Source organism: Aythya marila (genome assembly GCF_965140915.1).
Source record: "Aythya marila genome assembly, chromosome: 4".
Taxonomy (NCBI): domain Eukaryota; kingdom Metazoa; phylum Chordata; class Aves; order Anseriformes; family Anatidae; genus Aythya; species Aythya marila.
The window spans coordinates 31,451,043-31,468,227 of NC_139045.1; the positions used below are offsets into that span (position 1 = coordinate 31,451,043).

At 36.2% G+C, this 17,185-nt stretch overlaps 1 protein-coding gene across 1 annotated transcript; it reads left to right on the forward strand.

The window, feature by feature from the left end:
• Nucleotides 1-530: 530 nt before the first annotated feature.
• PLRG1 (pleiotropic regulator 1) lies at nucleotides 531-16,898 on the forward strand. Its single transcript, XM_082759441.1, has 15 exons — nucleotides 531-614; nucleotides 1,095-1,201; nucleotides 1,456-1,598; nucleotides 2,617-2,670; nucleotides 4,207-4,300; nucleotides 4,739-4,829; nucleotides 5,018-5,119; nucleotides 7,085-7,177; nucleotides 7,526-7,675; nucleotides 7,790-7,891; nucleotides 8,398-8,500; nucleotides 9,184-9,292; nucleotides 10,349-10,488; nucleotides 12,209-12,402; nucleotides 13,400-16,898. Exons 1-15 carry the CDS (start codon nucleotides 606-608, stop codon nucleotides 13,457-13,459), a joined length of 1,551 nt encoding a protein of 516 aa, XP_082615567.1. The 5' UTR covers nucleotides 531-605; the 3' UTR covers nucleotides 13,460-16,898.
• Nucleotides 16,899-17,185: the final 287 nt, after the last annotated feature.

Consider the following 17,185-nt stretch of genomic DNA (forward strand, 5'->3'; position numbering starts at 1 on the left):
CAGATGCGGGACGTTTGTGGCCCACCGCCATCCCCAGCATCCGTAGTGGGTGCAAGGGGCATCACCCCGGTGGTGGAAGCCACGAGCAGCACGTGTAAAGCTATTGCCACCAAAAATGATCCATCAGTGCCATGAAGGAGAGGAGATGGTCGTCGTGTGAAGCGGGCAAGTTGCGTGAGGCAGTGATCCCAGGCTGCCATCCCATGGCTCATGAAAGGGGCAGGTCTGCGTGCAGCTCCACGTGTGTGTTTGCTTATTTGGCTTACACAGGCAAGTGGGAAACCTGTCAGGGCATCAGGATACGGTGTGAAACGGTAAAACTTCCCTAGGGGCCGCTGACTGGTCTCAGCAGTGCCACACCGCACCCGCGCGTCGGGCCCCGTAACTGCAGCCTGGGGGCAAGGGCGGGACTCGAACCCGCGACCTCAGCGCCGCCGAGCCCAGCCCAGCCCAGCCCAGCCCACTGCGGCGCGGCCCCGCCCCATGCTTGGCTCCGCCGCCCGCCTTCCCGCGCGCGTTTATCACGTCGCTTCCGGCTCGGTGTGGGGAAGTGTCGGAAGTGCCTCCATTGCGGGCGGCGGCGGGGGGCGAGGAGGAGCGGCGCCATGGTGGAGGTGCGCTGCGCTGCGCTGCGTGTGGGGGGCGCGGGGAGGTGGTGGGGTCACCGACCCTGGGGGTGTTCGAGGGAAGTCACACTGTGTGCAGAGACTGATGATTGCCCCTGTTCGATTTTCTGGAGTTTGTGAAATAAAACTTAACGGAGTCTTTTCAGACTCAGTTGCTGTACTGTTTACATATAAAAACGCCTGGAAAATATGAAGAAAAACATTTGCACGTTTATGCATTTGTCATGTAGATGCTAGTGCTGAAAGTTTGATTAAGTTTCTGGCTTAGGTAACAGGTAACAAGTATAAGGTAGTATATAACAGTTTCCAAGGGGAGTGGTGTTTTCTGTGAACTAAACAGTGTTGTTATATCATCCGTCTAATGCTGCTGAAGTCTGAAATTGCTACTCGATTCAAGTTTTGTTTTGGTTTTCAAATTTTCATTTAATCGTGGCTGAATTTATTTAAATATGCTTTGCTTTATTTTAGGAAGTCCAGAAGCATTCTGTGCACACGCTTGTGTTCAGGTCTTTGAAGAGGACCCATGACATGTTTGTAGCTGATAATGCCAAACCTATACCATTAGATGATGAAAGGTAAGTACTACAGTCAGTGAGTTAGGAGTGTGCCTCAAAGCTTTGTACTGCTTTGTACTTCTGTGATTGCTCTGTCCTATTGGCAAATTCAGATGTTTCCTTCTACACAATTAGCAATCTAGTGCTGAGGGAAGAAAAAAAAAAAAAAAGAGGATTGTAAAGTAAGTTGTATAAAACATTTTCTGAAATATTTCAGAGCTTATTAACAGTTCAAGTCAGGGTTTAATCAGGGTTGTGCTTTGTTCTTCCAACAGCCACAAAGTAAAGATGGCAGTCAAACTGCGTACAGAGTATGGCTCGGTGTTGCACATGCCTACTCTTAAAGAAAACATGAGGGAGAAAGGAGGCCCAGCCACTGGGGATCCTTATGGACATAAACAGTATTCTGGAAATCAAGGTCAGTTTGCTCATCGCAGTATAGTTTTCCTCTGTTTTGTAATAGTCTGTGATCTTCATTTTGAAGACTGTTGTTAACTCATCAAAGATTCAGAAGGAAATCAAAATATCTGTTTTTTCATTTGTTGGTATTTTCCTTGTTATTTTCCTTGCTACAGTCCACAGGAGGTAAGTGGTTCAGGACAAGGAGAAGGCTTATTTTAATAAGGGAGTGGTAGGATGCTGTGTAATTTAACTTGTTGGTAAAATGAGTGTTTTTTAAGGTAGTGTTAGTACATGCTGTACTTGAGTAAAGAAAAAGGTCAGTGATGTGCTTCACCTTTTTACAAATTGATGATAGTTAAGGACTTATTTTGTTTGTTTTGTTTCATATAATTTTTTCAGACTTCTTTTAGCTGGGCACCTATTAAAAGAGAAATACTTGTTTTGATTTTGTAGGTTTTTTCAGCTTGTGTTTGATTACATATAGAAAGTGTGCACGTTGGGTAGATTTATACAGAAACTTCTCTTCTGAAGAATGCCAAAAGCCTTCTCATTTTAGTTGATATTTTTCTGAAATACTGCATTTGAAAGTATTCTGAGAAATGCTGAGAGACTGAAAATACTTTAAGAAAAAAACTTTTGCTTGTATATTTCTCTTCTGTCATTGCACGCAATGAATTTTTGTAAGTGGCTTGCATGTCAGACACGTTGTTTGTGTACTTGAATCTTTTTTCATGATACTTTATCTACTTCAAAAGGCACCTTTGACAGTGCGAAGGATTTTTGTTTGGGGGGAGTGTCCCTCTGGATTGAAACAAAAAAGCCATTAGTGTTCTTACGATGTAATTTTACTATTGAATTTTAGAAAAGGTAGTCAAAACAAATTAAAATAAGAATTAAATTTCTGTGTAGTTCACTAGAAATTAAGTTATTGCAGGTTTCTTTTGATCTGTTTTCCTCAGTTTCCTGCTTGAATGCATTATTTTGTGATGTAGTGTAAAATACAGTTATTAATATGAAATTCTATTGTTTTTTAGGACAGGAGCTTGAATATATGATAACAGGTACACATCCATATCCATCTGGGCCTGGTAAGTAAAATTCTTTGAGTTTTGACAACTTTGTTGCCTTCCAGGCATCCCATGTCCTAGCAGGTTTCCTGTTGCAGTGAATCCATAGCTGACAGTAGTCAGTAGTAGTGGGAAGTAACATTTGAGTCTTTCATAGTATTGATGCAGAGTTTTGTGGCTGAAAAATGTTCTGGATTAGGAGGTAGTAAGATTTGATGAAGATGCGGTGTCTTCTTGCTAAGCCTTTGTGGATGTGATCTTGCTCTGAGGATGTCATTCGTTTCTGTGAGAATTCTCCTGTAGTAACGCCGTCAAAAATGTTCTAGGAATTTTCTCCCTAGTTTTGATGTTCACTTTCTCTTGGAGAACTTGCCAAGACCCATGGATTCCTAGTGCCTCCACTGTAGTGGCAGAGCGGCTCTTAGAGATTTATCTTGAATAAGGAGGAGGATTGCAGCTAGAAGGCAGTAGAAAGACAAGGTGGGAAAGTATCCTGCTTTTTATTACTAGACCAGAAAGGTGTAGGTATCAGCAGCCTTGCTTTGAGAAAGGGGCAGTAGTGTCTAATAGCTGTAGTGTCAGCTGGTTTCATGTATGCTTGGAAAGATCATTCCTATGTTGTTGCATTGGCCACTGCTAATTGGTGCTATAATTGATCAGTCTCTCTTTGTGGCAGTAAGATTAGTCTGTTGATCTTTTACTGTTAATGCTTAAGTTCACTGTAGTGGGAAATCTGGTGTGGCTTGATTTGTAAGTTAACAAATGAGAGTTCAGAAGTGCTTACTTGTCTGTAGCTGTGAATTAACAAAATCTTTGTTGCTGTTTCATATTTTAACCTGGGCATCTCACCCAAATTTTGTCTTTGTTGTTAGTTGCCAAAACTTTGGCTGGGGGGGGAAAAATAGAGAAATGGGAGTGGAATAAATTCACCAGTCTGCATCAAAGCTGCACCTTTCAAAGAGTTGTTTGTATGTTTGTTTTTTTTGTGTGTTTTTCGGTTTTGTTTGGGTAGATTTCTTTTGTTGTTTCTTGCTGTTCTGGATTCTAAAGTGACCTACTGTTAGGATGAGGAGAAGTTCTAGTCTGAAATTCTCACTTAATTAGGACTAAACTTTTTGTAGTTCCTGCACCACCCCATGATACCTGCCACCACGTAGGGACAACATAATAAACTGTGCTGAAGGAACAAGTCAGCAAATACTTCTCAAAAATACTGTTTTTCTTTGGTGTTTGGAGTTTCACAGTGGTTGAAGCTGGATAAGAAGATGGGCACTGCTTCTGGTTAGGCTGCTTTTGTTTGCAATGACAATCATACTGTTTTCCATGCTAGAGTCTGCATACATCTGTAAGCAGTAGAATCACAGTAGAATGGATTTGGACCAAAGTACAAATTTCAGTGGATTTAATTCCACAGAAAATTCTGTGGTTATATGACAGTATTACAGAGACATAAGTCCTTGTGTATGGGTCTATGTGTAAATATCTGTTTATACGATATACTTTACTAAATTTTCTTTAATAGTTGTCTTTGCTTCTGCTATGTTGCTTTTTTTTAAGGTGTGGCTCTGACAGCAGACACCAAGATCCAGAGGATGCCTAGTGAATCTGCAGCTCAGTCCTTAGCTGTAGCACTTCCTGCTTCTCAGACCAGGTACTGCTGTGTTATTTTTGTTAACGCTCCTGTAATCTGTGGAAACTTCAAGGCAAAACAAAGGAGTTGGGATAAATGTTATTTTGAGTATTTTGAATATTCAACTATAAAATACTTAAACACTTTTTATATGGCCAGGCACCATCTTAGTATACACTGTTTTTTTTCTTGGGTTTCATGAGAGGTATGTGGACAGAAGTGGGAACATAGGGAATTGTGATGATTAGATGTAATAGGAAAAGAGGGACATTGTTTATGGGTTTAAAAAAAAAATATATAAAGTTTACCTTGAGGTGGTCAGAGACTGGAACCTCCCCGGGCAACCTGTTATGGAATCTCCATCCTTAGAGACTCAGCTGAATAAAGCCCCATGATACCTTATCACTTCATGAAAGACTAAGTTGATTCCAATCAGTCAACTGTTCTCATTCACCCTAGGCTGGATGCAAATCGGACAGCTGCCGGTGTGGGTGAGATTTACAGGCATGCTGGAATATCTGAGCGTTCACAGCCTCCTGGGATGTCAGTGGTGAGTTTGTTGCATGTTTTAATGTGAAAATTAGGTAGTGTTCGTCAGATTGGTTCTGCATTCGTGTGTTGTGTGGGGATCTTACTGACTAAATTTGATAAGTATTGAGATGTCAGAGCAAGGAAGCTTTAGGTTTTATGTGAAGAGATTTAGTTTTGAAGCATAAGAGTAACCTTTTTAATTTACAGGCTATGATGGAAGCTGGTGGAAACAAAAATTCTGCATTAGTGGCCAAGAAGGCTCCAACCATGCCCAAACCTCAGTGGCATCCACCTTGGAAGCTGTACAGAGTAAGTTACAAACTTATGGCGTGAATTCAGATAAACTAATGGTTTATCTTGTATTAAGATACCAACACATAGATTTTAATTTCTCATTCACAAAATAGAATCAAAAGAAAGGTGATCACACCTAAATTTTACATACACTCTTTCCTTTACAAAAGATGTGATTACAAATATTGTTCATTCTGTTTAGTAAATTACTTTGATTTATTCTTTTTACATTTTTTGTTTATGTAGATTTAGCTGTAGTATCAAATATTCATTAGAGATTGTGAGGTTTTTCTTTCTTTTAAGATTCTTTGGTACAGGAACTCAAAGGCAATATGCAAAAAAATGAAACTAATGACACATTAAAGAAATGACTGTAGCTGGTCTAACACTTTTAGAATGAGAGTAATTTCAAAAATCATTTAATGTTGATGAACGTGGCAGGGTAGCTGAGCTGCAGGTCTCTAAGCATATGTATTGGTTCAGATCTTAACTTTTCAGGTACTTCTGTTTCAACATGCACTCCCTTCTAACGGGCTAATTCTTCCTATAAAGCTTGAGCAGTTCTATATTTTGTCTGAGAAAAGGTGAATATTTCAGGCATATGTTTTCCTGGTTGAGATGTAAGAATCTCTCACTCTGGTGTCAGGATTGCATTGGTTTTGTGTTGTTCATCTAAATATAGCACCCTATATAGACAGTTAAATCTTCAGAAGAGTACTAGATGTTGTTTTACTGATTAGGTGTAAGCCTAGTTGTAAAAAGTAGTTTTTTGAAAAACTCAAATATATATTGATTCTGAATACAGCAGTATTAGAACATGCTCTATATAGAAATTAAGGCAAGTGTAATCTATTGCAATGTCATCAAAATAAACCTAGAAGAGGCGCAAGGCAAATGCCTACTTGTTGTGAGGACTTTCTTTTCAAAGAGTGTAAGTACAGATCAAGTCACTGTGCTACGTATCAGCTCTTTGTTAGCAAAGGTTTGCTGTCAGAATCTTTGCTCAGCAGGACAAGAGCTTTTTCAAGTAACTTGGAAGTAGAAGTATAGATAGAACACCAAATGTGGGTTTCCTCTTATCTACTTAACTGTTTCACCTGGTCTTCCTAGGCTTGATGTGAAGTCATTTGTGGAAGACAGAGACTTGACAAATAATTTAGTTGACCTATTTTGTGTCTTGGAAATGCTTGTGTTTTTTTCTAGACTATGAAGAAATCTAGACAGATATTTCAAATGTATGTGGCTGAGGTCTCATCTGGTCTGAAGAATACACATTAGCTTACCAAATAATTTCTGCTTAAGAACTTCTGTTGCATTGTAGGTCTTTTGAAATTAGGTGTATGATAGCACATGAAGTACTGCATCCGGTGAACCTAATTGTGAATTTTTATTTTAGTTGTGTGACTTGAGAGAAATTAGTGAAACAGAAAGCTTGCTTACAGCAGCCTATGTATCAGTAAAGCTTTTATTGAGATTTCTCTAGTATTTTGTTGCCAGAAAGATTCTGATATACTTGTATCACGCCTTATTTGGGGGGGGAAAGGAGGTGGCAGCTTGTTTTAAGAGGTAACTATTATTTGCTAATATAATTTAAGATTTTATGTAATAGTTCTTGAGCTAGTTACTATATAAGCCCTATACAGTGATATAAGGAAGTTGCACTTAAATACAGTATTTTTCTGTGAAGTCTCAAGTGTTGAACCACAATGTTCTGGACTCAAAAGACTTGAAAAAATTGCTTGTAGGAGCGGGGTCTTTCCCTGTTACACATTTCCTAGGTGTGGTGTATGACATAAATTTCTACTAAAGTAGAAATAAAAGTTAAACTCTTTTCAGATCTAATTTCAGATTTGATTGTTTTGAGAAGCATGTGTTTCTCAGTTAATACTAACAAATTGTAGTGTTGGAGAATGAAAGTTTTATTGACTGATCTGTGTATTTTTCCTGATTTAAGAAAAAAAAACGTTTCCTTTTTTAAAGGTTATCAGTGGTCACTTGGGCTGGGTGAGATGTATTGCAGTAGAACCAGGAAATCAGTGGTTTGTTACTGGCTCTGCTGACAGAACTATAAAGGTAAGAGGTTGGAAGAAATTATTAACAAATAACTCTTCTGTTTCACCCCCTTCACATTTTAAAATGTCTTTAGCTCCTGGAAACAATGTCTTGGTTACTGTGCACATAATGCTGTGTACAGAGGTACAGAACTTTTTTTCCTTATTACCTAGTCACAGATGGAACAAGATTTATGGAATGTTACTACTACTTAGTATTTCATTTATTATATGGTAGTAGTTGAGGAGTAAATGTTTATGCTGTAATTTTTAGTTTTAATCCTACTGCTTTTTACCTGGGCTGTTTTCTCATGTTACCATAGCGTAGATTTTTTTTTTTGTCTACCTCAAAATACCTGTTTTGATGCAGATTTGGGACCTTGCTAGCGGCAAATTGAAATTGTCTTTGACGGGACACATCAGTACAGTACGAGGAGTGATAGTGAGTGCAAGAAGTCCATACCTCTTTTCTTGTGGAGAAGACAAACAGGTGAAATGCTGGGATCTTGAATACAATAAGGTAAGCTGTAGTTTCTGTAATTGGAATTAGTTGGTACTGGGAAACATAAAAATCAAAGCACTTGAAATAATCTTTTGAAGATGTTAAAGGTTGTGTCTTTGTGTTTTCATCTAGGTTATCAGGCATTACCACGGTCACCTAAGTGCTGTCTATGGTTTAGACTTGCACCCAACAATAGATGTACTGGTAACATGTAGCAGAGATTCAACAGCACGAGTAAGTATAACCTTGATATTTTTTAATATATTCAATGTATAAAAGTGAGTAGTTAGCAAATGTTAAGGATGTGTATTAAGATGAAAATACAATGAAGGTTTCTGTTAACTTTGCCTTCCTGTGTAGGAAAAAAAAAAAGCCTTTGGTTATAACCTAAAAACAAGCAAAGTATCCTTTCAGGGGAATGTTTTATTTTTTTAATTTAGTAAGTAGACTACCTAAGTAAATATAAGATCAGTCATTTTACTGTATTTAGAAAGTTCTGTTTTTATGGTGACTTTAAGTTATCTAGATGTCTAGAAATTTAAAGGCAGGTTTCCTGTTCCCCTTGAAATTTGACAGGTGGGGCAATGATGTGATGAACTGTTGGGTGAAGTAAACAACTTAATCATCATAATTTAATCTGTAAACCTATGACAATGAATTCATATAATCATGACAATGCCTAAAATACACTGAATAGGCTTCTGTTCTTAACCTCTAATTTATTTACTGTGGATTCATAGATTTGGGATGTGAGGACAAAAGCCAGTGTGCACACATTATCAGGACACACAAATGCGGTAGCGACAGTGAAGTGCCAAGCTGCAGAACCACAAATTATTACAGGTATAATGGGCATGGTTTCACATATAATGATTAACAAATACATTAGTGATTAGGTTTAAGTAATAAACCTTTTTTATTATTTAAGTTTATGTAATAGGTTTATCTAATAAACCTAAATGATAATAAATATGATTTTAATAATACTTTTATCAGGTTTATTGCTTAAATCTAATATAAACCTAATGATTTTGAGGTTCATACTCTTATCTTTAACTTAATTCACCTTTTTGTTAGATTTTCTGTTGAAAATGGGCCATGCAATGGTTATTTCATACAATTGATGATATATTTAAGGAAATATGGGTGTGGATTGTTTAAAAGGTTTTCTGCATTTCCTATGTTTAATTTTTTTTTTGTAATTTGTATTGAAACTTCGAATATTCTGTAGTAGTCCACAGTTCTCTACAATACAGTTACAAGGGTCTGTTACCATGATTAAAGTGCATCTTTCCTGTTATGTCCAAAATACAGCTCTATGTAACTACTTAGTTCTTGAATTTCAGACTGCATAAAAAGACTTGCAACAACCCATCATCTTTCTCTCCTGAAACGGCATTAGTGTTTTATTTCCCTAACAAATATCAGTTATTTTTTACTTTCACATGTAATGTTTTTGGCTGACTTATCAAAAAATAGTAACTTTTATAAGAATAAAGTTTTTTACCGTTTTCTTTTCATTGCAGGCAGTCATGATACTACCATACGACTCTGGGATTTAGTGGCAGGAAAAACTCGTGTTACTTTGACAAATCATAAGAAATCTGTAAGAGCAGTAATACTACATCCAAGACAGTAAGTTTTCCTCATTCTTATACTCTTTCAAAATTTGTAACATAAGAACATGAGAGAAAGCTAATGTGAATGATGACTTGGAATAGTAGGGCATAATAATATGTTTAAAAAAAAAAAACTTACAAACATAGAATGCTTTAAAATGTACATATTGGTAGCCTCTTAGTTCTCAAATACTTTAATTACACTGTGCTTCCCAGATATTGATAGTGGTGTACATTAACAATCCCCAGAATGTGTTTTATATACTCCCACAGAATTTCTTATGCATGTGCTTTGACACGATACTTGAAAAATCAGCAGCACTGGGCTTTATAAGGCTAATAATAAATATGTAACTGAGTGATTATTAGCAGAAAGTAATGCATTTTATACAATTGTGCATGTGTGAATAAAGGAAGCAGTGATTAATGCAAAGGGATGTTTTTTGGAATATGTGCTTCACTGCATAAGGTATTCCAATCTAACAGGCCGTAAAAAGAAACTTCTTGTGGATGTTTAATCTTTGAAGCAGGTGTTATTGGAAATGCTCCAAATTAAGATACAATATGTTGATTCATCAAAAATTGTCTGTTAATGCCCGTTAAAACAATGGAGAAAAATTCACATAAAATTCACTTTTTTACAGTGCGTTATCCTTGCTTGCATAGTTCTGGAAGACTAGCCAAAACTATTTTTCCCCTCATACTTCTGCTGCTGATGCCATTATACCTGAAAATTTGTCACAATAGCAACAGATGAGAATATTGTTTTACACTGTCCAAAACTTAATGTGCATTTTTAATGTTTGTTTGCATATTAACATCCTGTATGGTATAGGAGAGCCTTGTGATTCCTAAAGTTTAGGTAATCTATGAAACTAAAGGAAAACAATAGAGATAGATAACTTATGATTTCATTCATAACATCATAAAACTGCTTAATTTTATGCAAAGTACAGATGTCAGAGAAGCAGTGTTAAATAATTCTGCAACTAGCATTCAGCAGTAGATTGAACAAAGTGTTATTTATCTTCAGATATTTTTGCTTTAACATACTGTGTGTATTTTCTTTCAGTTACACATTTGCATCTGGTTCTCCAGATAATATTAAGCAATGGAAATTCCCAGATGGAAACTTCATTCAGAACCTCTCTGGTCACAATGCTATTATCAACACACTTGCTGTAAATTCAGATGGAGTTCTGGTATCAGGAGGTAAAACAAGAAATGCGTGTTTATATTCCTTCCACTCTACCCCATACTATGAATATATGTCCAGAGGTCCTTAGACAAAGACCTTCACCAAACTCTGATTTTTCTGGGATAACAATCCTGCTACAGCCTACAGCTTTGTTTTGCTGCAAGTAGTGTCACCTGAATTTTCTTTGTTACTGAGCTGCAAGCCCAAAAATGTGTTTGAAAGGAATTTCAAGGCTCCAGTAGGGAAGAGATTTCCTTTTCTCAGCTGGTTGTTGCCAAGATTAGTAGCTTATCTCCGAATTTTACCTGGTTCTGTGAGTCAAATGGAGGAGAATCCTGAACGCTTACTATATCTGATCATGAATAATTTTATGTAAAAATATTCATTATCTTTTATTGCAGGTAGCATTTTCCTATATGTCAATTACTCAAGCACTGCAATAAAAATATTTTGATGTTAACACTTAAAGTATTTTATATTTATTAAAACCATAATCTTTAATGTTTCTGGAAGTCTTATCTTTGCATAAGACAGACTACATGTGTAGACCTTATTTTTTTTAGGGACAAGCTTTTATGAAAGTCGCTTATAGATATTCCAGCAGAATTCAGATATTGTCATTAAAGCATTGCCTACGTAATAGGAACTGGTAATTTCTGTAGGGTTTTTTGTTTATTGTAAACATTATTATAAACATGGAATGAATTAGTGTGAGGAAAGTTGTAACTTTATGGCTTGAGTGTGAATCTCTAGAGAGAGCCTACGATAACGTAGGAAAACAGTTAAAGCAGGAAGTTAAACCCAAATTTCTGAAGTCCTAGACCTATTATTTAATTATGAGTTTGTCCTGGCAATGCTCTAGCTATTGTGGGAAATGAAGCTAAATTGTATTGCTCCGAATTACTAGCAGGACCTGAGTTTTCACCTCTTGGTTTTGCTTATCTGGGCTTGTCCTTCTAAATACAGACTTTGGATTGCTATGAATTCCCTGAAGCCACTAGGAGTTACAGTGACAGTAGTTTAAACTGGTATTTGAAATAGAACCTCTATAAACATAAAGCTGTTAACGGGTTCCCTACTGTCTGCAGTCTATTTGGCAGGATAATAGCTTTTTGTTCCATTTTAGTGGAGCTACTGAACAGAACTTAATATTCAGAATGCCAATCCTTTCTTTGCTTCCAGAGCAACTTGCTGCAATTGCCTTGGGATATGTTATATCATAGCTCTGGATTATTGGAAGGAAAATGGGATGAGGAAGCTTCATCAGCCACTTAGACAAGATCAGCCTTCCTTCTTCGCTAAGAAGTAAACCAGCAGAGTACAGGAAACCTTATAGGATGTTGAACTTTGAATATTGTGGTCAGTTTTGGGCCCCTCACTGCAAGAAGGATATTGAGTTGCTCTGGTGTGTGCAGAGATGAGCAATGAAGCTGATGAAGGGACCAGAAAATAAGACTTGAGGAGTGGCTGAGGGAACTGGGACTGTTTAGTCTGGAGAAAAGGAGGCTGAGGGGAGACCTGGTACATCACTCTGTACAGCTATGTGAAAGGAGGCAGCAGCAAGGAGGGTGTCGGTCTCTTTTCTCAGGTGACAAGTAATTAGAACACAAGGCAATGGCTTGAGCTACTGAATACATGAATATTTCATCAGATATATTTCTGATAAATTAATTAGATGTTCTTGATACTGTTTTTAGAAAAATATAATATTAATTCTTGTGTTGTTTCTTTAAGCTGATAATGGTACTATGCATCTTTGGGACTGGAGAACTGGATATAATTTCCAGAGGGTGCATGCAGCTGTACAGCCAGGCTCCTTGGACAGTGAATCAGGAATATTTGCTTGTGTATTTGACCAGTCAGAAAGCAGATTGCTAACGGCTGAAGCTGATAAAACCATAAAAGTATACAAAGAAGATGATACTGCGGTATGTTAAAGTGTCTTTTTAATATATTTTCATGAAATCAGATTTCAAATAAATGTTTCACATTTTAATAAAACAGATTCAACAACTCTGTATATGTTCAAAAGGACATGTATGCACTAATGTAAAGAAGACAACAGCCTACTCCTGATTTCTTACTAACTGCTATAGAACAAATAAGTTGCATGTCCATCAACTCATCCGCACAAATCCTTTATGAGAAAGCTTGGATAAATATCATTAAAATAGTTGTGTGTATTGTGTTTTGAAACCACTAGGGGACTGCTTGGTAGTAACCATTAAAACACGAATTAGCAGAAAGATTGAATTTGGAACTTTTATAGTACTTCTATATATGATCTAGGTTCAAAAATTGTCAAGACAAATGACTAGTGTTCAAAGTAAATAGATCTGGAAATAACAGTTGAAAATAAGCTGAATCTATTTACTAATAAGGAAGGCAATAAATTATATATAGTAATATATATATTACTAGTATATACTAGTAATATATATACTAGTATAGTTTATCAGAATGTCTTCCATGTAAATAATTATTTTTTTATTAAACCATTGAGCTTAGAGTAACTTGTAAAGGAATAACTTTTTAAATGTTTTTATACATTTTGCTATTGATTAAGCTGCAGACATTGTGGCATTTGCCAAAACTCATGTACATCACTGGAAGACATTTGACTCATTGACTGTTCATAATGTTTTGATCACTACACTGTTCTTCCTGAGCTGCCACTGGCAACCTGATTTTTCTTTGTTACTTTAAAAAAAAAAAAAAGGCATGTCATGTACTTCAGGCAGTGGAATGGTATTAAAATTTAATGTGGGTAAATGAATTACATAATACATTAGGTAATTATAATGTTATGTATAAAATATATGTAAATCCTATGTAACAAATACTTTAAACTCTATTTGCAGATTGATTTCAAGTTAAAAATAATCCTTATGAGACTTTGCTTTATTTTTTTTTTCCCCCTTTTAGACTGAGGAAACTCATCCTGTCAGCTGGAAACCAGAAATTATCAAGAGAAAACGATTTTAATACAGCAACATACTTGTGCTATAATTTTGTTTTGGTTTTCCGGAGAGCATTCACATTATGTTCTGCCTACAGCAGCAGAGCAGGAAGTTGGCAAGTCATTGCTTTTTCAACATGTTTTGTAATAAATTTTATTCTTCTTTCTTTTTGTCTTTTTTTTGGTGTGAACTCAACAAACCAGTTGCAGCTGTTAATTTTTTCTTTGTGGCGCATGTATAGTTCATAAAAAGGATAAATGTGCAGGTGGTTACTTTTTTATATGTATCTACTGAGCATAAGTCTAAATGTTTTGGTGAGCCAGGTTTTTTGAAAGCCCTTTGCTTCACTATATAAGTTAATTGTAAATTTATCCATAGAGGCCATCTACTGGAGACTTCTTGAGTGACGTTTTTAGATTTTACATCAGTGTTGTTTACTGTATATATGCTTAGTATATGCTGAAATGCTGTAATGGAACAGTATATACACTGAATTACAGAATAATACCAAGAAAGAATTGGGACTATAAAATACCAATGTAGCTTGCTTAGTAAGCCACACTGGCAATGCTCAATGGCTGTGTTATTGAATTAAATGGATTTTCATAGTGTTTCTTTCTCTAGGAGAGTTTTCACATGCAACTCCACATCTTCATTACTTTCATTTTGGAGTGGACCTTCATATAGCAATGGCTACTGTCAAATTATGTTGTTTAGTCAGCAGTGGATTAGGACCAATTAACTTTCTTCAAATTATCTGTTTTTTTCAGTTATCCAAAGCATTTATGACATTAGATTACGGGGAACTTCTAAAACAGATCTGAGTGAAAGCTCTGAAGTCATTCCAACCTTAATTTTATTTATTGCTGTCTCCCCAAGATCTTAAAGGATTAAATATATACTGAAAGATGATTAATACAAGGGTCAGATGTGTAATTGCGTGTACAAATGGTCATGTAACAAGCAGTAAACATGTAAGCCTCCTTGGTACAGTTTATCCATGGTGCTGGTGTTCTAAAACACTTTGTCTTAGCAGAGGAGGAAAGTGTTAAATCATTGAGCCATTCAGTTGTCAGCAATTCTGCTAACATTTTCAGTGGCTGCAGTGGTGAGTTTCATGCAGGGTGGACACTGAGAATTGTTCTGTGGTGGCAACCTTGTAGTAAACTGTTCACAGTAACCACTTCTAATTTATGCCCGTCTGATTTCTTTCAAATCTGGGATTTGTATTAGGGAAGTGACAGCTTGTTGAAAGTTGGAGCCTTCTGTTTGAGATACTAATAATATAACTTACAAAAATCTAGTAAGACTAAGTGTCGTTTATATTCCAAGACTTATTTCTGTAGTAATGCATAAGAAATCTTGTGTATGTCCTCCAAATACTGTATTTATAATTTAAATGTTTGACAGTGTCGTCTTAAGGAGTCCATGCTGCATGAATAACTGAAGTTTGGTTGACAGCTATTGACTGAAGCATGATCACAAAATAGCAAGTTTTATACACCTCACTAACTTTGCTGTTGCTCTTCAACGCATACTGAACTTTGTTTTCCAGACTGCTGTGTTTGAAGACAAAATAGGAAAAGATGGGAATGGTGGTGATCTTACAATTATGAAAAATACAAAAACAACCCACATGAAATACGGATCAAAAACATTCACTTTAAACTAAAAAAAAAATAACAATCTGATTTAACTTAAATATTTATTTTCAAATTCTTCTCTTTTGAAGTTAAAAGTGGTGTTTCAGGGGGAGGAGGGAAGGGGAAGGTAGACTACAGTAACATGTATGCAATCCCCTTTTAATCTGCTTCTCTTTGTGTATCTGCCTAGCCTGCAGTTTCTCACTTAGAGCATTAGTTTTCTAGCCGTCCTAGAGCCTGGAGAAAAATAAACCAATTATTATTTGTTTAAAAAGAAAATCTCACAGAGGATATTTATAGTCTGGATTAAACACCTTTTATTTGGTTGCTAATCTTTATTACAGCTGTTTTCATTTTAACTGATGTAATGGGGAAAATACAGATTATAGCCCATGTGATTTATGCCTGCTGTTAATGCTTTGTTCCAGAAATCTGTGAAGTATTTTGGTGTTGTACGTAATTCTAATTCTTATGCTCATGGTTGAATTTTAACAGGAAACCAGTATGGAGAAGAATGACTTGGAAAAGGATGTTTTTTTTTGTCATTGTTTGTTCTTATTAGAAGTGTCTCTTTTGATAATTTGGAATCAGAAAGCGGAAATTAGAAGTTCTGGCTCACAGGTCTTGCACGTCTATTCTATACTGGCATTTCCCTTTAAAAACTGTTTTTATTTCATCGTTTAGCACTTTGAGTAGAGAACAGAAAGTCACCTGCAGAACCTGCGCTTCTTCCCTGGAGTTCGGCAGGAATCCACTAGCATGGGGGCAGTGGTTGCCAGGGCATTCTCTGTGGTGCTGTGGGTAAAGATCTGATTTACAAGTGAAAGGCTGTGTCACTGTTGTTTGGAATTACTTTTTTCTTTTTTGGCTCTCTAGTGTGCTGTCCCAGTTTTCAGTGTGACTTTTTTTATGTATTCTTTAACGTCTGATTTGCATGTTCATTTCCTTCCCAGTAGTTTTTTCTTCCACTTGACAGTAATGTGAATATTGTCGTATATGCTTCGGTAAATATCATTTGAGACATCAAGATTCATTTAAAAAAATAAAAAATCATTTAAGTGCTTCTCTAGTACAAAGTAAGCCTAGATGGTGAGGTGATGCACCTACATCTGGTTGTGTAGGATACACAGATTAGATTTCTCCGCAAGTCATAAAATGAAGCAAAATGGGAGGATTTGAATCACTGAATATATTTTCCATGCTTCTGGGAAGTGTCATGCTGCAGTGTCAGTTAAGTAATCTTGACTTGGAGTCTCATTCGCAGAAAATAATTGTTGCTTATTTCATAAAATCTATGTCTTCTGTATATGATCAAATCACACACATTTGTACCACAAACTTTGGATTTTGTTTTATACTGTACATAACTGCAGAGAAGAAAATGATTTTGATGGTAACATAATTAATAAAACAATTAAAAATGTAACAGGTAAAAGTGATAAATTCTAAGATCATTGTTTGCTGTGTGCTGAAGCATATAATGTAAGTTGTGCTCCTGGAATGCAGTCATTTGCCAGCAGCACAGAAGTTGTGCAGAACAGTATGTATTTGTCAACCTAAAGGCTTACAGAAGTAAATCTTTAATATCCAGTTCCTTCTTGGTCCTGTTAGATAAAAATTAAAGTACTTTGCTTGATTTTAAATGACAGCAATTTAGCCATCAATAAAACCTTCTATACAATATGATTTCATGTCATTTTTTCCCACTTTGTTCTTAATGCAAAACCCAATCAACTAAGCACATTGAAAACTAATTTAGGATTAAAAATCACAACTGTTTCTCATGTAACAATAACATTTATTTCTGCAGTTCAGCTGTAGTGGAAAGTCCTGGCTCATATTTTATGTACAGCTTCATATCTGCATGAAGGGATTAGCAAAACAAATACAGAATTTTTAATAATTTTCTCTAATGCGTTTAAAAAAAATCTCAAGAATGAGGCTTAGAGCAGGTTCTGGATGGGAGCTGAGGATGTGGAAAAAAGTTTAGAGTGAAAGTTCTGGTATGTATTACTGAAAGCAAATTAAAATATCAAAATAAAATTTGCTCTCAAATAAGTGGGAGGTTTTTTGTTTGTTTTTTGGAAGATTATTTCTCTCACTGGGGT